The sequence below is a fragment of the Crotalus tigris genome, unplaced genomic scaffold (genome assembly GCF_016545835.1).
Source record: "Crotalus tigris isolate CLP2741 ecotype Arizona unplaced genomic scaffold, ASM1654583v1 scf7180000018921.503499, whole genome shotgun sequence".
Taxonomy (NCBI): Eukaryota; Metazoa; Chordata; class Lepidosauria; order Squamata; family Viperidae; genus Crotalus; species Crotalus tigris.
The window spans coordinates 457,384-480,773 of record NW_024097274.1 but is presented as its reverse complement, the minus strand read 5'-3'; the positions used below and the strand labels follow the sequence as shown (position 1 = coordinate 480,773).

General features: G+C 43.6%; 1 protein-coding gene across 1 annotated transcript in view; it reads right to left on the bottom strand.

Moving 5' to 3' along the window:
* LOC120314379 (electrogenic sodium bicarbonate cotransporter 1-like) overlaps window positions 1–16,628 on the bottom strand; it is a 39,081-nt gene extending 22,453 nt beyond the window's left edge. Inside the window, exons 1-6 of the mRNA XM_039357415.1 lie at window positions 16,122–16,628; window positions 13,372–13,459; window positions 11,726–11,880; window positions 10,186–10,299; window positions 8,576–8,750; window positions 950–1,083 (exon numbers count right to left, since the gene is read on the bottom strand). Coding sequence (XP_039213349.1) covers window positions 950–1,083; window positions 8,576–8,750; window positions 10,186–10,299; window positions 11,726–11,880; window positions 13,372–13,459; window positions 16,122–16,264 — 809 coding nt within the window. The 5' untranslated portion in view covers window positions 16,265–16,628. The remainder of the gene's footprint in view (window positions 1–949; window positions 1,084–8,575; window positions 8,751–10,185; window positions 10,300–11,725; window positions 11,881–13,371; window positions 13,460–16,121) is intronic.
* Between the last annotated feature and the right edge of the window lie 6,762 nt (window positions 16,629–23,390).

Genomic DNA, 23,390 nt, shown 5'->3' with positions numbered 1-23,390 from the left:
ATGTGATCCCCTTTTGAACAGGTCGGCACCCTGCGGCTCCAGAGCCCTGAAGCCAGTTTGCCAGGTGAGCAGAAGATCGGAGAGAGGGAGAGAAAGAGAGAGAAGAAGAGAGAGAGAAAAAGAGAGAGAAAGAGAGAGGGGGAGAGAGAGGGAGAAAAAGAGAAAGGGAGAGAGAGGGAGGAGGGGGGAGAGGAAGGAAAGAGAGAGAGAGTGATAGAGAGAGGGGGAGAGGGAGAGGAAAGAGAGAGAGGGAAGGAGAGAGAAAGAGAAAGAGAGAGGGAAAGGAGAGAGAGGGGGAGAGAGAAAGAGAGAGAGGAAGAGAGAGAAAAAGAGAGGGGGGAGGGAGAGGACAGAAAGAGAGAGAGGGAGAGAAAGAGAAAGGGAGAAAGAAGGAGAGGGGGAGAGGAAAGAGAGATGGGGGAGAGAGAGAGAGGAAAGAGAGAGAGAGAGAAAGAGAGAGAGAGAGAACTCACGCACAGCAGCCTCTATTTCTTTTTAATTAAACTCTTCAATCAAGCTCCCCACCCCTTGCGTGCACGCTCAAGTTTTGCGGCTCCCGATGTTTTCTTTTCTCCGGGAAAGGGGTCCAAGTGGCTCTTTGAGTGTTTAAGGTTGCTGACCCCTGGTCAATGGGGAAGCCAGATTCGCTTTACAACCAAGTTAATCGCTGCTAACAACTGTGACAAAAAAGGTCATAAAGTGGACTAAAACTCATTTAACAACTATCTTTCTCAGCAATGGACATGTGGGGCTCAATGTGGCTGTACGTTGAGGACTACTTGCATATTTATTTTCGGAACAACTGGTCAATTCCAGAATTGAAGTCCTTCAGGAGGGCTGACTGGGAACTGTGGGATAACATTTTTATCCTAGAATAGGTTGCTATACATTTTTCTGTCAGAAACCCCCCCCCCATGATATTACCAGCCCCTCTTCATTTCGGACTTACTTGCTAAAGTTAAATAAAAGTCGCTCAAAGACCAACACGGGCCCAGTGCTGCTCAGAATAGTAAGTGGCTGGCCAGCGAATAAACAGAAAACGGCTCCTGTAACGGCTGTGCCCAGAAAGCTTTCCAACACACCCTAGAAGCAAAACAAAAAAACAAGCAAATACATCCGTGTTATTAAATGCATTCAGACAGGAAGGCGTGCAGAGAGTGGTGAGGACAGCTGAAAAGATCATTGTCAGTTCCCTCCCTCCCATCCAGGACATAGCACAGAAGCGTTGCTTGAGCAGGATCCGCAAGATTATCTGGGACACCACACATCCTCTACACAACCTGTTTTCCTTGTTCCTTTCTGGGAGGAGGGGGCTCCGTGGTAGCCGTAGCAGAACATCCAGATTCAGCCATAGTTTCATTCCATACAGCATTAACCTTGTGAACTCTCAAGCTTCCTCCTTCCGTTATATATTCAAGATGGACAGTATTTAATATTTATTTGTTACGTACATGCAGGGGTGTGGATCTATACATATGTTGTATATAGTATGTTTTAGGTCTGTGTCATGTATGTGTTTCACTTTGAGAGCTGGTAACTAAATTTCATTTTGTGATGTGTGCCATTGTGCCTGGTCAAAAAAATGACAATAAAGGTTATCTTATCTTATCTTATCTTATCATCTTATCTTATCTTACCTTACCTTATCTTAAATATCCAGCTTTACACTTGCAATGGCAGGGGAAGGAAAATAAATAGACATGTTGAACTGGATAGGGAAGCTAAATTACTTCATTTAATTCACAGTCAGCAACATTCTTTTCAGCAGAAGTGATGGCTTTCGCAGGAGAGAATTACAGTTTGAAATCTCCAAATGTTTTCAAGTCCGTGGCTGATCCTTCTGATTAATGGTGGTTGTAATACGAAATGTCGCCTGAGCTCGCAAATATTTATCTGGGTTCCTTATAGGCCCCCACATTCACGTTCCTCCGGTAGCTTTTACACTCTCCAAGGGCCGTATCAAAAGAGGAAATTGCCTGCCTATAAAAATCCATCCCTCAATTGAAATCTTGATTGCAGGTAGTCCTGGACCACAATTCAGGCCCATATTTTTGTTGCTAAGTGAGACAGTTGTTCCATGAGTCTTGCCCCATTTTACAACTTTTCTTGTCGCAGTTTTTAAGTGAATCACTGCAGTTGTTAAGTTAGTAACACGGTTATTAAGTGAAACTGGCTTCCCCATTGACTTTGCTTGTCGGAAGCTTACAAAAGGGGATCACACGATCCCGGGACGCTGCAACCGTCATAAAGACGAGTCAGTTGCCAGGTGTCTGGATTTAGATCACGTGACCACGTAATGGATGCTGCCACATAAGTGTGAAAAATGGTCCTAAGTTTTTCAACGGTCACTAAATGAACTGTTGTAAATCGAGGACTGCCTGTCTATGCCTTTCTGCGTTTAGTGGACTGTTATGCTACAACAGGGGTAGGCAACCTTGGCTCTTTTATGACTCATGGACTTCAACTCCCAGAATTCCTGAGCCAGCACGGCTCAGCTTGGAAACCTCTCCCTTTCCCCTCAGCATGGCTGACTCAGGAATTCTGGGAGTTGAAGTCCACGAGTCATAAAAGAGCCAAGGTTGCCTATCCCTGTGCTAGAATCACAGAACTGGAAAGGATTTTAGAGATTATCTCGTCCTGCGTTTCTGAACTTGGCGATGCTCACAGGTCTGGACTTCAATTCCCAGAATGCTCTAGTCAGCATGCTAAGGTTGAGAAGCATTGACATAATACAAATAGCTGTTCTTGCAGGATTCACTAGAGGTTACTTGCTCAATGATGTTTGAAGGTCTCTATTGAAAAACTCCTTATCATTTTGCGTGACAGTCTTTTCCATGGGCTGGCAGCTTTTAGGAAATTCACCCTGATACCCAATTTTGAGCCTACTTCCCTTAGGAAATTACTCACCGGTCCCACCTCTCAAGCACAGTAGAATGAAGAATGCACAGGTCGTTTTCAACTTACAACTATTTTTTTTAGTGATCATTTGAAGTTACAACCATTGCACCATCCCCCTGGTCACGTGATCAAAACCCGGAGGCTTGGCAACTGATACTTAATAACAGTTGTGTTGTCCTGGGATCACGTGATCACTTTTTGCGACCCTCTGAATAGCAAAGTCAATGGGGAAGCCAGATTCACTTAAAAAACATGCTTCTAACTTAACTGCAGAGATTCATGTAGCAACAGTGGCAAGTTCATAAAAATGGGGCAATATTCACTTAGCAACTGTCTTGGTTAGCGACAGAAATTTCGCACTCAAGGGTGGTCGTAAGTCAAGGACTCCCTGTATTCTCCATAGTGACATCCAAATTTTGAGAATATGTTTGCCCGGTGAAATTTCACTTTTTTGTAAGAACCCAGCCAAAAAAAAACCCCTCTATCTCCTTAAACCAGTGGTTCTCAACCTTTTAAATGCCACGACCCCCAACCGGTCGTAAGTCGAGGACTACTCAACTGGTGCAGCACCGTTTGCAGAATGGGACTTTTGGCGGGCTCAGCAGGGCAGAGACAGCCTGGACAATTCCTATTGGCTTTTGAAAACCAATAGAATGAGACTCTATTCAAGAGAGTCTATTCTATTGGCTTTCAGAAGCCAATAGAATAAAAGGGAGTAGCACAGCTAAGGAAAAAGGGGGAAAAAATGGCGGACTGCGTTGTTTGGCGACCCCCGTGAAATGGTCGTTCGACCCCAAATGGGGTCCTGACCCACAGATTGAGAACCCCTGCCTTAAACCATGAATGGTACTTTAATTTCCTCTTGAAAGCTGCTCTTTTTATCATTTTCCCCCCACTATTTTTATCCTTGTGTTTATTTTTGACCTTTATGATTCATATTTATTGTGTTTATTCAATAGCCTCTGGGGCATTTACCTCAAAACTCAGGACTGGACTCTGTCTATAAATAAACAGATAAATCTAGCACTCGTTTCAAACTATTTAACATACTCCCTACTCAGAAAGAAGCTGATTGTCTTAGAAGCACTAAACCTTGATTCAAGCCCACCCCAAAGCCAAAATTATTTGTATCACTACTAAACATCCTCTCCACCCTCGCTGGACAAGCAATAACAGTTTTTGTACCCCAAGTCCTTCTGAACCAATGGGGATCTGAACTTATTAGCACATAAATGATATACCAAGAACGGTAACAATGCTTCTCAGCACAGACTTTCCTATTTGCAGAGATTAAAAAAATAGTACATCTCAGGATTTAGTGCAGGGGTCTTCAAAATTGGCCCTTATGTGACTTGTGGACTTCAACTCCCAGAATTCCTCAGCCAGACACGCTGGCTGAGCAATTCTGGGAGTTGAAGTCCACAAGTCATAAAAGGGGCAAGTTTGAAGACCCCTGTAGTAGGAGGTGGGAAAAATATGAAAGCACAATGACATCTTGGATGCTGGAGAGAAAGGATACTCCTAGGAGTATGAGGACAGGACAAGGGGGAGGTGCCTCCAATGGGAAACCATCCTGCCCCACAATTCCATAAGAAGTGTGATTCTTATGGAGTAGGAGCTCAGCCAACGAAACCCCATAGCATAACAAAGGGGATGATACGTTCTTGTCCTACACAAATGATCTGTACCTCCACTTCTTTTGACTTAGATGGGTGTTAAATCCCATCGAGCTTGACGATAATCCCTTCTGCCTCTATATGTTGCAAAGCTATAATCTTAACAGAATAAAGGGACCTTGGAGGTCTTCTAGTCCAACTCCCTGGTCAAGCAGGAGACTCTATACCAGGGGGTGTCAAACTCAATTTCATTGAGGGCCGCATCAGCATTGCGGTTGCCCTCAGGGGGCCGGGTGGGTGTGGCCAGGGTGGGTGCGGCCTACTGGATGGGCGTGAATGGAGTGGGTGTGGTCTACTGGGTGGGTGTGGCCAGCTTTGCACTGTTCCCGTCAAGAGTACCTGTGGGGGCCTGGGCAGGAGTGGGATAGATCTGAGGGTCTGGCAGAAGGGCAAGTGCCAAGGCATGGTCCACTGGAGGAGCCTCACTGTTCCTCTCAGGCCATGCCGGGAGGGGGGCTTATGGAGCTAAGACTGAATGTGTTTCAGCATAGATGGCCATCACAAAATTGTACACTGGCTCCCAGCCAGCTTGGGCCAGGGCCAAGCCAGCGGGGGCCGTTCCCTCACTGTTTCCAGGATAGCTTCGCGGGCCACATGAAACCACTTTGCAGGCCACATCCAGCCCCCGGGCCTTGTGTTTGACATGTCTGCTTTATACCATTTCAGACAAACGCTGGCTGAGGAATTCGGGGAGTTGAAGTCCACAAGTCATAAAAGGGCCAAGTTTGAAGACCCCTGATTTAGTGGGACTGTATTGTTGCACTAAATATAAATAATATAAATATAATTAATAATAAACAACAGTTTGTTCTCCAGTGAGGAGACACTAACATGTGCACAGCCTACTCCAACTAAGACAACAACAGTATTTCTTGATTGTGTATGTTAGTAGGTACTGTATGTCTGAGTCTACTTTAGACATCTATATGGAAACATATTTGCATAATTCTCTTTACATGTTTCTCTCTGTAAAATCCAAGCTCTAACCATGTGGTGGTTAAATATCATACAACTTCCATATTTAGAATTAAAGCTTGCACAGTAATGATGTATGTCACCCAGTACTGTACAATTATCAACCTATCTGAAATTTACAGTGTCACTTTCTGTACATTCTGTTTTATATTGAAGAAGTATGGCCAATATAAGCTAACATCTGATTGCCTTACAGCAGGGGCCTTCAAACTTGGCAACTTTTAAGACTTGTGGACTTCAATTCTCAGAATTCCTCAGCCAGCCCAGGATTCTAGGTCAAGTAAGGACCTGAGAGAAAGAACAAAGGATCTGAGTTTGAACAATTAATTTATTTTGGGATTGCCTAAAGGATCCATCATGAAGATCTGCAAAAACCAACCTGAAATTGCTCTGAAATATGGAAAAAAAAATCAAAAAAGTAAAACCTTGCCGGTCCAGATTTTCTGGGGGAGGGAAATGAATCAGAAGCATATTTGTTAAGCTAAAGATTTCCATTGTGCAAACAAATATCGGATAGGAAGGTTGAGAGCAGTCAAGGTTTTTCTCTCCCTTTCCTGGAGAGAAGAGAAGGAGATTAATTTTACTTAGGTTTTTAAAATAAATTTAAAAACTCCACTCTCCCTCCCACACATTCAGCACACACCGGCAGAAGGAAGTAAATCACTCTGTAGGGCAACACTTTCTTTTGTGGTGGAAAAATCAGTATTCATTTAAATCTTCAGGTAACATATTTCAGAACCTCATCTGAACTACATTAAGCCATGAACCTATTCTCAGTGCTGTGATTCAGTTCTAAGGCACATGAACTATTAAGAGAAGACTTGTAGGAGAAACAATGGCCAAGTCAGGGGGAGGAGTCAAACAGGGACTTAGTCTAGAATCCCTACATGGGGACAAGAAGGCAAAGTTCAACCCCCTTTGAATGCCACTGATCCTTATCTAGTCTCACTCAAGTCTGAGACTTTATTGCTTGGGCAATAAAGCAGTTAATTGAACTCTTCAATTGTGGGTCTGGTTGTTTGCACCTGACAAGATATTAAAGGGATCAAGTATAAAAACCATACCACGGGCTATCAAGGATCATGTCTAGTTTAAAGAAGAGAAGGATGAGGGGGGACATAATAGTAGTGTTCCAATATCTCAAGGGCTGCCACAAAAAAGAGGGAGTCAAGCTATTCTCCAAAACGCCTGAAGGTAGGACAAGAAGCAATGGGTGGAAACTCATCAAGGAGAGAAGCAATCTAGAACTAAGGAGAAACTTCCTGACAGTGAGAACAATTAACCAGTGGAACAACCTTCCTTCAGAAGCGGTGAATGCTCCAACACTGGAAGTTTTTAAGACGAGATTGGACAGCCATTTGTCTGAAATGGTATAGGGCTTCCTGCCTGAGCAGGGGGCTGGACTAGATGACCTCCAAGATCCCTTCCAACTTTATTATTATTATTTACAGGTTGTCCTTGATTTATGATTGCATACGAGCCCAGAATTACCAGCCCAGAATTACCATCGTAAGATGTTGCAGTTGTAAATCAAGGTATCATGTCATTAGACCTGAGGGTTTGTTTTTTTTGCAACATTTGTTAAGCAAAGGCTGCAGTAAACGCCACATTCACTAAATGAATCTGTTTTCCCCAACTTTACTATTATTATTATTATTATTATAAAGCTTCCAGAGGCTTAATATCTCTTTTTAGTCATTAAATACAGATGCTCCATTAAACACACTGATTAAACTATAAGTATTTGTCTAAGATGGATTAACTATCTAAGAGTTATGAAACAAAATCAATGATTTTTTTTCAAGGTTTTATCTGGCTGCTTTTGATGTTCCACTAGTTTTTAAGGCTTGTGGCCCTAAATTAGCAAATCATCATCCGTCTTTATGCATATATACATGCTTAATTTACAAAATAAAATACTAGATTATGCCCGTATATAACATAAACCTGTCAGTGTTTGCAAAATGATACTAGTAGCACTGATACTGTCTAGCAACTTTGATTGATTGATTGATTGGATTGATTGAACTTATTCTTTGTCACATCTCATGACTCGTGGTGGGTCGCAACAAATATAACATACTGGATTGAAACATCCGTGATACACATACAAAAATTAAGATAATCCATTAAAATCAAAGCAGACAATGATATAACTACAGTTAACTACACGGTTAACATGGAAATGGAACGGTGCCATGTCCTGCCAAGCCATGGATGTCACTTGGTCTTCGGGGTAAAAGCTGAGCCGAGGTGGCGCAGCAGTTAGAGTGCAGTACTGCAGGCCACTTTAGCTGACTGTGTTCAGCAGGTCAGCGGTTCAAATCTCACCGGCTCAAGGTTGACTCACCCTTCCATCCTTCCGGGGTAGGTAAAATGAGGACCCAGATTGTTGGGGGCAATGTAAATATATATATACATTGCTTACTGGTGCACACCGCTTAGAGAGTGTTTGCACTTAAAGCGGTATATAAGTCTCATAAATAAGTAAGTAAATAAATAAATAAATAAATAAATAAAAGCCACATGTCCAGGAAGACCCTCAAATTGCTTGCTGTCTGAGGCCGGGCGTCCCACAGTTATTTACAACAAAGCTCTTTCCTGCAATGCTATACAGCTGTTTCTGTGGTAAACTACTACTGCTTATGTGTTGGAAGCACCTACCACGGCACTTCCAGGTTGAAAGGCTTAGCCGGCGACCTCACCGTTGCTCAGGCCTTTTGCGTCCCTGTTATTTTTCCACACCGAGGTGGTACCTATTTGTCTATTCGCATTGGCGTGCTTTCGAACGGGTTGGCTGGCAGGAGCTGGGACAAACTGAGATGAGCTCTTTCTGTCACGCGGCTCGGACTCTCGGGTTTCGAACTGCCAAGCAGTCAACCCGTTCGGTGATCTTCTGAGTCAGAAGATCCTAGCCACGTGAGCCACTGCAGCCCCTTGCGGCGTGCGATGAGGCTTCGAAGAAAGCTGTGTTTGCCCAATTCCGTCCTGTTGAGCCCGTTGGCTTCTTCAGAAGCGTGACCCACCTGCATGTTTTCTGTGGCATCTCCCAGCAGGCCTCCGAAAGTGATGGCGTTGGTTACCGTTGCCAGGTAGATGAAGAGAATGGCAGACAGGGCTTGGATGTTGAAGGCATCGTAGAAATCGCTGGCAAAGAAAGGAGCTTTCCTCTTGATGTCTTTGATTAAACCCCCAAAAAATCTAAGAAGAAGAAGAAGAGAAAGTGTCACAATGACATTAGTCCACATAGCGAAGGAGAGTTTGAAAACAGCACCCCAAAACACAATTTTAAGGGCTATTGTAATAGCTTCCCCCAAGAAGGATGCGAGTTAAAACTATCTGAAGGGGAACTTCCTGACATTTCAGTGAAACCACCTGCCTCCAGAAGCGGTGAATGCTCCAAACACTGGAAGTTTTTAAGAGACTGGACAGCCATTTGTCTGAAATGGTACAGGGTTTCCTGCCTGAGCAGGGGGCTGGACTAGATGACCTCCAAGGTTCCTTCCAACTTTATTATTATTATTATTATTTACAGGTTGTCCTTTATTTATGATTGCATACGAGCCCAGAATTACCATCGTAAGATGTTGCAGTTGTAAATCAAAGTATCATGTCATTAGACCTGAGGGTTTTTTTGTTTTTGTTTTTTTGCAACATTTGTTAAGCAAAGGCTACAGTAAAATGAATCTGTTTTCCCTAATGGGAGTTTTTTGTTTTTTTGTTTTTTGTTTTTTTTTTGCTGGAAACTGGAAGTAAATGCTGCAAACCAGCAAAAGGTGTCACAAATCAGGGTCACGTGATTACAGGATGCTGCAAATGGACGTAAAAGTGAGCCAGTTGCCAAACGCTCCAAATGCAATCACACGATTGGCAGTGTTTGTATGCAGTTGTTGTAAGCTCCAAAAACAGATGGTAAGTAGTTCTAGGGAGATATATTGTAACTTCAGGTGGGTTGTTAAGCAGCTGGTTGTAAAGTTAAGATAAGTTACAGATTACGGAAACCAATCAAGGAGAGAAGCAACCTAGAACTAAGAAGAAATTTCCTGACAGTTAGAACAATTAACCAGTGGAAAAACTTGTGGATGCTTCAATACTGGAGGTTTGTAAGAAGAGATTGGACATCTATTTGTCTGAAATGGTATAGGGTTTCTTGCCTGAACAGGGCGGGTTGGACTAGATCAGTGGTTCTCAAACTTTTTAATGCCACGACCCCCAACCAGTCGTAAGTCGAGGACTACTCAACCGGTCGTAAGTCGAGGACTACTCAACGGGTGCAGCACCGTTTGCAGAATGGGACTTTTGGTGGGCTCAGCAGGGAAGAGACAGCCTGGACCATTCCTATTGGCTTCTGAAAGCCAATAGAATTAGACTCTATTCAAGAGAGTCTATTCTATTGGCTTTCAAAAGCCAATAGAATAAAAGGGCTAAGGAAAAGGGGGAAAAAATGGCGGACTGCGTTGTTTGGCGACCCCCGTGAAATGGTCGTTCGACCCCAAATGGGGTCCCGACCCACAGGTTGAGAACCACTGGACTAGATGACCTCCAAGGCCCCTTCCAATTATTCTATTTCTAAGGACTACCTATATAACACACTAGCAAAGTATCCCATATGAAGATATGAACTTTTGTTTCTTACCTGCCAGTTCGCTGCAATTCTTCACAGTCCCCGTGTCCCCCTCCTCCATTTTCTCCCTCATGAGGGGTGTCTCCATTCATCTGGATATTCTCACCGCCTGCGTACAAGATTTTCCTGGGCAGACAGAATGAGAGTACAGTTGAATATGCGCACTTGATGCAAACATCCTACAGATACACATACCCAGAAACCCAAATACCACAGGCATGTGTCCTTAACCTTTTGTAATCTTCAGAAATTACGTTTGGTCTTAATAATATGAACTACTCTGTCCTCTGCAGAACACTGATGCATTTTAGGCCTGTTTTGAAAAACAATTTGGTTAGGTTTAGCCCTCCCTGGCTTTTCATTTCCCTAACATTTGTCTTTTGATGGATGGTTTGTGAAATAATAAAAATAGTATCTGTCTGTCTGTCTGTCTGTCTGTCTGTCTGTCTATCTATCTATCTATCTAATCTATCTAATCCAGTGGTTCTCAACCTTTTTAATGCTGCGACCCCCAACCAGTCGTAAGTCAAGGACTACTCAACTGGTCGTAAGTTGAGGACTACTCAACTGGTGCAGCACCGTTGGCAGAATGGGACTTTTGGCAGGCTCAGCAGGGCAGAGACAGCCTGGACAATTCCTATTGGCTTTTGAAAGCCAATAGAATTAGACTCTATTCAAGAGAGTCTATTCTATTGGCTTTCAAAAGCCCATAGAATAAAAGGGAGTAGCACAGCTAAGGAAAAGGGGAAAAAATGGCGGACTGCATTGTTTGGCGACCCCCGTGAAATGGTCGTTCGACCCCAAATGGGCTCCCGACCCACAGGTTGGGAACCAGTGATCTAATCTATCTATCTATTTCTATTATCTATCTCTATTATCTATCTATTTATCTATCTAATCCAGGGGTGTCAAACTCAATTTCACTGAGGGCCGCATCAGCATTGCAGTTGCTCGGGGTGGGGCAGCGGGGGTGTAGCCAGAGTGGATGCAGCCTACTGGATGGGCGTGGATGGAGTGGGTGTGGCCTACTAGGTGGGCGTGCCCAGTTCTACATCATTCGCGTCAAGGGTGCCTGTGGGGGCCTGGGCAGAGACAGATCTGAGGGTCTCTGGCAGAAGGGGGTGGGACCGGGGCAAGTGCCAAGGCATGGTCCACCGGGGCAAGTGCCAAGATGGCCACCACAAAATTGTACATTGGCTCCCGGCTGGCCTGGGCCAGGGCCAAGGCAGCGGGGGCCGTTCCCTCACTGTTTCAAGGATGGCTTCGTGGGTCACATGAAACCGCTTTGCGGGCCGCATCCGGCCCCTGGGCCTTGTGTTTGACATGTCTGATCTAATCTATCTATCTATCTCTATCTATCTATCTATCTGTCTGTCTGTCTGTCTATCTCTATCTATCTATCTATCTATCTATCTATCTATCTATCTATCTATCTATCCTATCTATCTATCTTCCATCTATCTATCTATCCATCCATCCATCCACCCACCCACCCATGCACCCATCCATCCATCCCTCCCTCCCTCCCTCCCACAGGATGGAATGCAATTACCTTTTGTCAGAAGATGGAAGAGATTTGGGGGGCTCTATCCTTATGGCGGGATCCCACTCTCCAGGAGGAAGCACAATTACTTCATCCAGAAATTCATCAATCCCAGCGATCAGGTCCTGCCTGTCTTTGGCTTTGTAGGCTATGTCATGAAATACCTATAAAGGGATGAATGAAGAAGAGATCAGATGCAAAAAAAAAAAAAATGCCATCTAGATATTTCTGCAGAGATATATGCAACTATACATCATAACACCCATCTATCTGTCCAGATAAGCCTTTACTATCGATAAAAGAGTTATTTGTAATTCAAGGTTAAAATGAGGGGTCCTTGGTGCTTTCTGAGCAGAGGTTTCATAAAGCCAAGCTAGGAAACATCATCACTGCTAATAAGGAGCAGGGTTTGTTCTCAATTAAATTCCTGACAGGGCAAGATACTACAAGAGTGGTGGCGAACCTATGGCACGGGTGCCAGAGGCGGCACTCAGAGCCCTCTCTGTGGGCACGCACGCCGTCGCCCCAGTCCTAGGCCTTCAGCGGAGTTTTATAAAACCTTTTCGCTTTAGGCCTCCGCTGCCGTGTGCAAAAAAAAATAAAAATCAATCAATCAATTTCAACTTCTCGCGGGGAAAAAAAGATCTTGCAAAGTTGGAATTGATTGATTGAACTTTTTAGTCCCACCCAGTCTGCTGTTACAACCGCAGCCACGCCCACCCAATGAGCCACACCCACCCAATGGGCCATACCCACTCGGCACCCAACGATGCATAAGTGGGTTTGGGGTTGCAGTTTGGGCACTCGGTCTCTAAAAGGTTCGCCATCACTGGACTAGAATATAAATTGAGAACAAACCCCAGTACTAGCACTGACGATGTTACTTAGTTTGGATAATGAAATGTCTGCAAGAAAACAACCAAGCTCAGAGAGCACCAAGTCCTCCTCCTTCTCCTCCTCTCCACAAACACCACTCCCTTCTAGCACTGATAGTGTTACCTCGTTTGGTAATGAAACATCTCACATCAAGGATCCCTCAAGGCTTCACTGCCTACTCTGGCCAACGGCCTTCCAATTTTAGAGAAATGGAGATTTCCTATCACTTGCTCTATGACCTGTTGAACTCAACCTGGGTTTCCTACTGTCTCTAAGGCCAGACCCAACCCACCACATCTCTTTCATTGTCCCAAGGAACTCCCTTCAACTACACCACCCAATTCCCTATGTGCAGATGTGTGTTTTGTATGCATGTGTTCCGGAGGAGGGGAGCCACCCCTGAGAAAGTATCAAGGAAGGAAATTTGCCTGCAGTTATTTTCCCACCGGCGATCAAATTCAAACTTCAAGGAAGAGCTCTCTGATGAAATTCCCACGAGCCAAAGCTAATGTCGTAACTTCGAAAGCGATGTTGTTCACCGAGCTGGGAGTGAGTCAACAGCTTGGCAGGTGTGAATATGCCTCCTTTCCTGGTATGATCGTCTTTCCAACCATTGCCCACATTTCAAATAAATCCCAAGCCAAGACCTCAAGAACTGGGTGAGATCAGTACAAAGACTATACGCTCCATGGGAGGCAACCCTTAAAATTTTCCAGAAGCACTAATAGATTAGCACAGTCTGGTCTCAAGGAGACCATTTCAGCACCAAGGCTGATTACCTCATCCGACATCAACGTGGCAATGGCTCGGCCGATTTCGTGGTAGGATTTTGCTTTGCCTTTTGGACCCAGCAAAATGAACAGGAACCTGGACCCCCCAGGAAGAAAAGCAGTGTTGTTATCATGTGCAAATCCACAGGCAATTTTTTTTTTATTAAGAACGTTTACTTAAGTAAAACGCAAATACGAAGAGAAAAAAAATATGAAAAGAGGGAATGGTTAGATCAGAGGAGGCTTGGTTGCAGTTGCAGGCATTGGGTATGTCTAATAGTTTAACGAAAAGAAGGACTAGGGGTGACCTAATAGCAGTCTTCCAATATTTGAGGGGTTATCACAAAAAAGAAGGGGTTCAACCTATTCTTGTCTCCTGAAAGCAAGACAAGAAACAATAGATGGAAACTAATCAAGGAGAGAAGCAACCTAGAACTAAGGAGAAATTTCCTGACAGGTAGAACAATTAATCAGTGGAACAGCTTGCCTCCAGAAGTGGTGGGTGCTCCATCAATGGAAATTTTTAAGAAGAGACTGGACAGCCATTTGTCCAGAATGTTATAGGGCAGGGATAGGCAACCTTGGCTCTTTTATGACTCGTGGACTTCAACTCCCAGAATTCCTGATCCAGCATGGGGAACTATGGCCCCTTTATGACTCGTGGACTTCAACTCCCAGAATTCCTGAGCCAGCATGGCTCAGCTTGGAAACCTGTCCCTTTCCCCTCAGCACGGCTAGCTCAGGAATTCTGGGAGTTGAGGCTTGGAAGGGACTGTCCTTAACTTCTCCGGGTGTAAAGAAGACAGTGGGAGACTTGGACTTTCAGACGTGCAAGATTCTGCTAATACAATCTTGCAATGAATAGAATTATCTCATCTGGCTCTGTTTCCTGCCTGGTTCACCTGTGGCAGTTTGGTGAGGGGAAATAATTTCAAAGAGAGGCAATAGTCTCCCAGTTCCTTTGCAGGAGTGAGGAACACTTACAAATTAGCCCATATGACCATCCAAGACAGAATAACAAGAGTTGGAAGGGACCTTGGAGATATTCTAGTCCAAACCCCTGTTCAAACAGGAGACCCCTATACCAGGGGTAGGCAATCTTGGCTCTTTTATGACTTGTAGACTTCAACTCCCAGAATTCCTGAGCCAGCCATGCTGAGGGGAAAGGGAGAGGTTTCCAAGCTGACCCATGCTGGCTCAGGAATTCTGGGAGTTGAAGTCCACGAGTCATAAAGCGGCCTAGGCCTAGGCCAGAGGTAGGTAACCTTGGCTCTTTTATGACTTGTGGACTTCAACTCCCAGAATTCCTGAGCCAGCCATGCTGAGGGGAAAGGGAGAGGTTTCCAAGCTGAGCCAGACTGGCTCAGGAATTCTGGGAGTTGAAGTCCACGAGTCATAAAAGAGCCAAGGTTGCCTATCCCTGCCCTATACCATTCTGGACAAATGGCTTTTCAGTCTCTTCTTAAAAATCTCCATTGATGGAGCACCCACCGCTTCTGGAGGCAAGCTGTTCCACTGATTAATTGTTCTACCTGTCAGGAAATTTCTCCTTAGTTCTAGGTTGCTTCTCTCCTTGATTAGTTTCCATCTATTGTTTCTTGTCTTGCTTTCAGGAGACAAGAATAGGTGAACCCCTTCTTTTTTGTGGTAACCCCTCAAATATTGGAAGACTGCTATCAGGTCACCCCTAGTCCTTCTTTTCGTTAAACTACTAGACATACTCAATGCCTGCAACTGTTTTTCATACCTTTTAGCCTCTACTCAGACATTCCAGTTTTTGTGCAGCTGTCACATAAAAACATTCATTCAATCTCCCCAGGTAGGCATATCATAATAAATCATGCAATAGGATTATGCCCATAAGCTTTGCAAAGGAGAGCTCTTTACATTCAAATTAAGGAATTCCTGCCCAAAGAAAAAAGTCCTCTTATCTTCCTTCTCATTTTGTTGCAACAACAAATTTCAGCTGACATTTGGGGGTCACTACTATGCAGATACATGCCATTTGCTTGTGGACGCAATTCTCCGAGAAATAAAAGCTTTCTCTGCGGTACCTTGCAGTCACCAACAGCATAAATTATTTATTTTCAGTCAGCTAATTAGAACTGCCATATAAATAAATAAAGAGGTTCTGAAGAGGGCAAGAGGCTAGATGGCAGCAAAATAAATGCCTTTTTTTAAAAAAAAAAAAAAATGAGAGCAAACAGCAAACTCAACATGAGGGAAATTAACACTTCTACAGGCGCTGCATTAAAAGCAACATTAATCTTCCCAGAACAGACATCCACATGTTAGTTGAGGCCATGCAGGCTGACACATCCACGGAGGGTTTTTGGAAAACTTCTAAGTGACCGTTCAACAGCAATGATAAAAAAGAAGTTTTCCAGAAACTCTCTGTGGAAAATAACATATTTGTGTGACATGGATTATTAAAGCAATAGCAATAGCACTTAAGACTTATATACTGCTTCGTAGTGCTTTTACAGCCCTCTCTAAGGGGTTTAACAGAGTCAGGATATTGCTCCCAGCAATCTGGGTCCTCATTTTACCGACCTCGGAACGATGGAAGGCTGAATCAACCTTGAGCCAGTCAGGATCAAACTCCAGGCTGTGGGCAGAGTCCACCTGCAATACTGCATTCTAACCACTGCGCCACCACAGCTCATATTAAAGCAATCATTAGGATTGCAGGTTCATTTTTAAATTTTAAATTTAATTTTTTTTTTAAACAGAACAACAGATAGAAAACATTCATTTACCGAGTTGGTACGGGGACTTCGGTCAGAGCACCAAGCATGACTGCTTGCTGTAACCGCACGAAGGCAATAAAAGGGTTTTCCAAGAAGTCAACTTCTCCAACCAAAACATTGGAGGCCTCAGCATCTCGTGGTAACTTCTTCATGAATTTGTTCTTCAGCTGAGGAGAAAAAGAAGAAGTTTTACTACACTCGATCTTAGCCAAAAGGCCGAGAAGCAGAAGTTTTAAAGGACTAAAGGACTCCTGTAGAATTTCTTTCGCATCAAATCAGAAAGAAATTTGTAGATGGTGTGGTTACCCTCAGTGGTGGGATTCAAATATGTGAACAACCGGTTCTTTGTGTGGATGCCGCTTCTGGAAGTCTGTTCTAGGCCGCGGAGGCATGGAGAGGGCCTCCCAGGCCTAGAATGGTCCACCGGAAGTGCATGGATGCCACTTCCGGAAGTCCATTCTATGTCTCGGAGGCATAGAGAGGGCCTCCCAGGCCTAGAATGGCCCACCGGAAGTGCGTGGATACCACTTCCAGAAGTCCGTTCTAGGCCTTGGAGGCCCAGGCCAGCATCAAATAAGAGAACCGGTTGTTCAGATCTTTGAATTCCACCACTGCTCAGGACACTGCGACCGTCATAAATATGAGGCAGTTACCAAGTGTCCAAATTTTGATTATGTGGCCACAGGCAGTGGTGGGATTCAAATATGTGAACAACCGGTTCTCTGTGTGGATGCTGCTTCCGGAAGTACATTCTGGGCCCGGGCAACAAAAAATTAGCTACCGGTTCTGCCGAAGTGGTGCGAACCGGCTGAATCCCACCACTGGTTACCCTTCTCATAATACTGAAAAATAATTTTCACTGTCCTGAGAACAAAAATTACCATACTTAGTGAGTCTGCTGACCAAACATTTTGTTAGGTATCTAATGCTCATGTTCCAAAAAATGGGAGAGAGATTGGAACAATTTCTATGACTATCTAATAAGAATTCCATCCTTCACACTAGGATGTGTTTGTAATGCATGAAACCTAACCTAAAAACTGTATGACCAGAAATTTCATAGGTAGAAAAATAAAAGAATATAACTAACACGTACTGTATTTGTGTAATGTTAATGAAGGGAAGAGGGGGAAAAGCAAAGAACAGGGGACAAGAAGCCAAAAAGCTTATGGTTACAATAGACAACCTTTTGCTGCATAGATTAACAATCCGCAAGGCCTAATTCCTGGCCAGTTCAGAGAACCACCCATTATAGTAGCTGAAAAATTGGTTCCACCACTACATGATTCCTGATACAGTGGCACCTCGGCACTCAACTGCTCTGAAGATCGCCAAATTTGAAACTCGATGCATTTTGAGGTGAAAATTGTGTCCTGGTATTATTGTTTGTTTGGTATCAGTGGAACAGCTTGCCACCAGAAATCGTGGAAGCTCCATCATTGGACATTTTTAAGAAGAGACTGGACAATCACCGGTCTGAGATGGTATAGGACAGGAGTAGGCAACCTCGGCTCTTTTATGACTCGTGGACTTCAATTCCCAGAATTCCTGAGCCAGCCATGCTGAGGGGAAAGGGAGAGTTTCCAAGCTGAGCCATGCTGGCTCAGGAATTCTGGGAGTTGAAATCCACAAGTCTTAAACGTTGCCAAGGTTGGAGACCCCTGCTTTACTGAGTGCCAAAGAGGCAGACCAAAGAAGGAACACAGTCTCTCACATCTGCTTGCATATTTCCCACACGAACTGCAGGCAACAATCACACCAATTGTCAATCTTGAGGGCCATCTGGAAGAGCCAAGTGAAATATAACTCTACTATATTATTGATGGAAACTGCATAATAAATTATCTGGCCTAATGTGGTAAATTGAATGCAAAGGTTTATACAGTAGAGGATGGGGGGCAAACTAGAGATTCCACTTACTTTATTGAAAAATAAGTACAGATGAGAGATAATATAGCTGTAATTATTCATCCTGTCTCCACCAGGTCAATACTCATGCAGGGAATTGCCTATTATAATATTATAATGAAAGAGTCATAATCTTCTGTTATAATTTCATTATAATGAAAGATTAGGGGGCTAGAGGCTAACACATATGAAGAACGGTTGCACGAATTGGGTATGTCTAATCTAGTGAAAAGAAGGACTAGGGAAGATATGACAGTAGTGTTCCAACATCAAATGGGCTGCCACAAAGAAGATGGGGTCAACCTCTTCTTCAAAGTGCCCAAAGGCAGGACAAGAAGCAACGGATGGAAATTAATCAAGGAGAGAATCAACCTAGAACTCAGGAGGAATTTCCTAATAATGATAACAATTAACCAGTGGAACGGCTTGCCTTCAGAAGCTGTGGGTGCTCCAACACTGGAGGCTTTTAAGAAGAGACTGGACAACCATTTGTTTGAAATGGTGTAGGGCAATGGTGGTGAACCTATGCTAGAAGCGGCACTCAGAGCCCTCTCTGTGGGCATGCGTGCCGTCGCCCCAGTCCTAGGCCTTCAGCTGGGTTTTATAAAATCTTTTTGCTTTAGGTCTCCGCTGCCGTGTACAAAAAAAAAAGGTTCAATCAATCAGTCAATTTCAACTTCTCGCGGGAAAAAAAAAGATCTTGCAAAGTTGGAATTGATTGATTGAACTTTTTAGTCCCACCCAGTCTGCCTTTACCACCACAACCACGCCCACCCAATGGGCCACACCCACCCAATGGGCCACATCCACTCGGCACCCGACGATGCATAAGTGGGTTTGGGGTTGCAGTTTGGGCACTCAGTCACTTAAAGGTTCGCCATCACTGGCATACGGTCTCCTGCCTGAGTAGGGGGTTGGACTAGATGACCTCCAAGATCCCTTCCAACTCTGTTATTCTGAGTCAGATATTTGAGGATATTGTTTGCCCAAATTTCTCATATCATGCCCTTCCCCTCCCCCAAATAATGAATTCACGCCATATTACATGCCTCCAAAATAATAAAGCAACTAATATTTGACATGTCCAGCAAGAATCAAAACGCTGACTCCTTTGGGAAGAAACAGGAATTCTGAAATTTCACTTTGCAAATGGATTACAGATTACAGTCCTCACCTTACAATAGTTACTTATTGACCGTCTGAAGCTACAGCAGCACTGAAAAAAGTGACTTATGACCGTTCTTCACACTTGTGACCATTGCAGGATTCCCCACAATCACATGATCAAAATTCAAAAGCTTGGCCATCGGCACGCAGTGTCCCGGGGTCACGTGAACACCTCCAGTGACCTTCTGACAAGCAAAGTCAATGGGTAACCGTGTTACTAAGTGATTCGCTTAACAACTGTTGCAAGAAAGGTTAAAAAGGGGGGGCAAATTTCACTAAACAGCTGTCTCACTTAACAACGTAAATTTGGGGCTCGGTGGCGGTCATAGGTTGAGGACTTCCTGTATTAGAATTGTACCCCGCCCATCTCTCCTAAAACAATATACGTTACTGTCAAAGTTGTAGAGCTCAAGGCTGCAATGGACAGCCCCCCCCCCTCATGATTCTGGTCCTGCCTGTGGTCGTAAGTGGAGGACTTCGTGAACCGAAGTCTCCTCACAAAGCACCGTAGGGACAAGTGAAACCTTCTGCCTTGCAAGTTTCTCCTACAGGTGGTCCTCGACTTACATCAGTTTGCTTAGTGACCATTCAAAGTTACAACCGCACCGAAAAAAGTGACAGGACCATGTTTCACACTTACGACCGTTGCAGCACCACCCCCCATGGTCACGGGATTTACATTCGGATGCTCGACAACCGGTTCATATTTATGACGGTTGCCGTGGTGTCCCGGGGTCATGTGATCCCCTTTTGCAGCCTTCTGACGAACAAAGACGATGGGGAAGACGGATTGACTTCGCCACTAATTGAACAACTTTGGTGATTCACTTAGCCAATGTGGCAAGAAAAAGTCGTAAAATGGGGCAAAACTAACTTTACAAATTTCTTTTTTTTTTGTATAGATTTTATTAGTTTTTATAGGGTTAGGGCAGACATGTCAAACACAAGGCTTGGGGGCTGGATGCGGCCTGCAAAGTGGTTTCATGTGGCCCGCGAAGCCATCCTGGAAACAGTGAGGGAACGGCCCCCGCTGCCTTGGCCCTGGCCCAGGCTGGCCGGGAGCCAATGTATAATTTTGTGGTGGCCATCTTGGCATTTGCCCCGGTGGACCATGCCTTGGCGCTTGCCCCGGTCCCACCCCCTTCTGCCAGAGACCCTCAGATCTGTCCCACTCCTGCCCAAGCCCCCACAGGCACCCTTGACACGAACGATGTAGAGCTGGCCACGCCCACCCAATAGGCCACACCCACCCAGTAGGCTGCACCCACTCTGGCCACACCCACCCAGCCCCCCCAGGGCAACCGCAATGCTGATGTGTCCCTCAGTGAAATTGAGTTTGACACCCCGGGGTTAGGGATAAGGTGGGATCAGGATTTGGGTTAGGGTTAGGGTTGGGGTTGGGGTTTTTCCAAATAATATTTTCAATATTTAGCAAGCAGCATAATGTCTGGCTGCATGTCAATAATAGATATAGTTAATTATCATAAAGAATATGTTAATTCATCACTCAATAGCCCTCTTCTTGCTAATATATATTCAGAATTACATAGCACGTTCCTTTCTCTCGTTTTTCTAGGCATGGATAAAAATGATCCCATGTTCTAACTTTACAAATGTCTCACTTAATACACAAAGGTGGGGCTCAATTGTAGTTGTAACCCTAGATTACCAACTTCCTTTCAGACGGGAGTTAGACATACGCTGTTTTGCAGAAGGTGTGCCTCCTTACTTCATAATTGGAGGTTAATTCAGGACATGAGAGCAAACACGGGCACTAACCCTGATTGCCAGGGAATAAAAGGTTAGACAATTGCCAGCCCCGATATACAAAAGAAAGTGAATGCCGAGTAAATTCTTACACAACTCGCCCGAGGAATAGGCTTCCCATAGCAGGAAGTGCCTTCTATGTTTTTTTTTAGGCGAAGCGAGAGCTATTCTTCAACCAAGACAACCTCTTTATAAACTTTAGAATTAGCATGGGCAAAATGAGGAGGGGGGAAATGGTCTTTCCTGTTGATATGGAAACGCGGGAGTCAGGAAAGCGCCACAAACACAGAGACACAAGAGACTTCTGTCCACAACGTCAATTCAGTTGGCCGAGCCCATCAAAACAGACTCTGCATCTTAAGCAGGTGTTCTCCATCCCCAATAACAGAAAACCATGAATTTGGTCTTGGAAGACGGTCAACCCGAATACCAATTTTCATCTGTGACCTAAAATTGAATAAAAAGCAATTCCCCCATCCCCATCCCCTTGGCAGCCCCATCCCGTTCATTTCTACAACTTCAGAGATTTAAAATATAAGCTGTTGGGTGAGGTGGGGACAGGCCACTGAAATTCACTGGGGGGGGGGAAGGAGGGTTGTCAAGGACATTGAAACGAAGCCCAAAGAACTGAGAGCTTGGAGAACATTTCTGGAGGTGGGTGAGGGTCCAGCTTCCTGTAAAGAGTTCACCTAATCCTCCAAATAAGAGAAGCATTTAACAAGGATGATTTGTGCATCTGCTCCGCTCAAAGATACTACAGCCTGTTTCTGTTTCCAAACAAACGCAGAGGACACCTAATAGTCTCTTTCTGAAAAATTCCTGCAAGTCTCAAGGCACGCACTCTCCTCTGAACTAAGGTCACTGCCTTCGTAAGCGGCAAGGAATTTTTGTGAAATCTGCAACCTGCAGGACAGAAGTAAAAAACAAAACTGTTACGGAAAGACTAAAATTATCTACCTATCTACCTACCTACCTACCTACCTTATCTATCCTATCTATCTATCTATCTATCTATCTATCTATCTATCTATCTATCTATCTATCTATCTACAGAATATCTATTATTTGTATGTCTGCTATGTATATATGTATCTATGTATCATCTATCTGCCTATATCTATCTATCTATCTATCTATCTATCTATCTATCTATCTATCTATCTATCTTCTATCTATCTATCTATCTATCTATCTATCTATCTATCTATCTATCTATCTATCTATCTATCTATCTATCTAGTATATCTATTTGTCTGCCTGCTATGTATATATGTATCCATCTAGGTATCATCTATCTATCTGTCTATATCTATCATCTATCTATCTATCTATCTATCTATCTATCTATCTATCTATCTATCTATCTATGTATCTATCTATCTATCTATCTATCTATCTATCTATCTATCTATTTGTCTGTCTGCTATGTATATATGTATCTATCTAGGTATCTATCTATCTGTCTATATCTATCATCTATCTATCTATCTATCTATCTATCTATCTATCTATCTATCTATCTATCTATATCTATCTCTACAGTAAATCTATATCTTTCTCTGTCTGCTATGTATATATCATCTATCTATCTGCTATGTATGTATGTATGTATCTCTATATATTTACAGTATCTATCTATCTATCTATCTATCTATCTATCTATCTATCTATCTATCTATCTATCTGATTTTTATCCTGCCTTTATTACTTTATAAGTAACTCAAGGCAACGAACACACCTAATATTCCCTCCTCTCCTATTTTCTTCATAACAACAACCCTGTGAGGTAAGTTTGGCTCAGAGAGTGACTGGTCCAAAGATACCCAGCTGGCTTTCATGCCTAAGGCAGGACTAGAACTCACAGTCTACTGGTGATTGGCTCAAAATCATCCAGCCTGCTTGAACTTGGTTTATATGGCAAGAAAATTCTTATTGTGGGGCTGTATGCACCAAACCAGCAACAGGAGCAATTCTACAGGTTGCTACATCAGAAAATAACCTTGTTGGATTATAGATCTGTGATTTTAATGGGAGACTGGAATGGTGTCTTAGATATACAAAAGGACAAAAAAGGCTCTTCTACTTTTTTTAAACAGGCTAAGCTACCTAAAGCCTTCTTTGACATGAAAGAAGATTGGGAATTGAGAGACTATTGGCGTGAACGTAACCAGGAAGAAAGGGACTTTACCTTCTTCTCAGATAGACACCAATCTTTCTCAAGAATTGATTTTTTTTTGATTACAACAGATTTATACAACAGGGTGAAGAATGTAAAAATTTTTCCTAGGACATTGTCTGATCATAGTCCAGTTTGGATGGAACTGTTTGCTGAGAAAGAAGACAGGAGATCCTGGAGGGTGAATGAGAATTTATTTAAACAAGAAAAAAATGTCCATAAACTAAAGGAATGTTTAAAGGAATATTTTGCTTTAAATA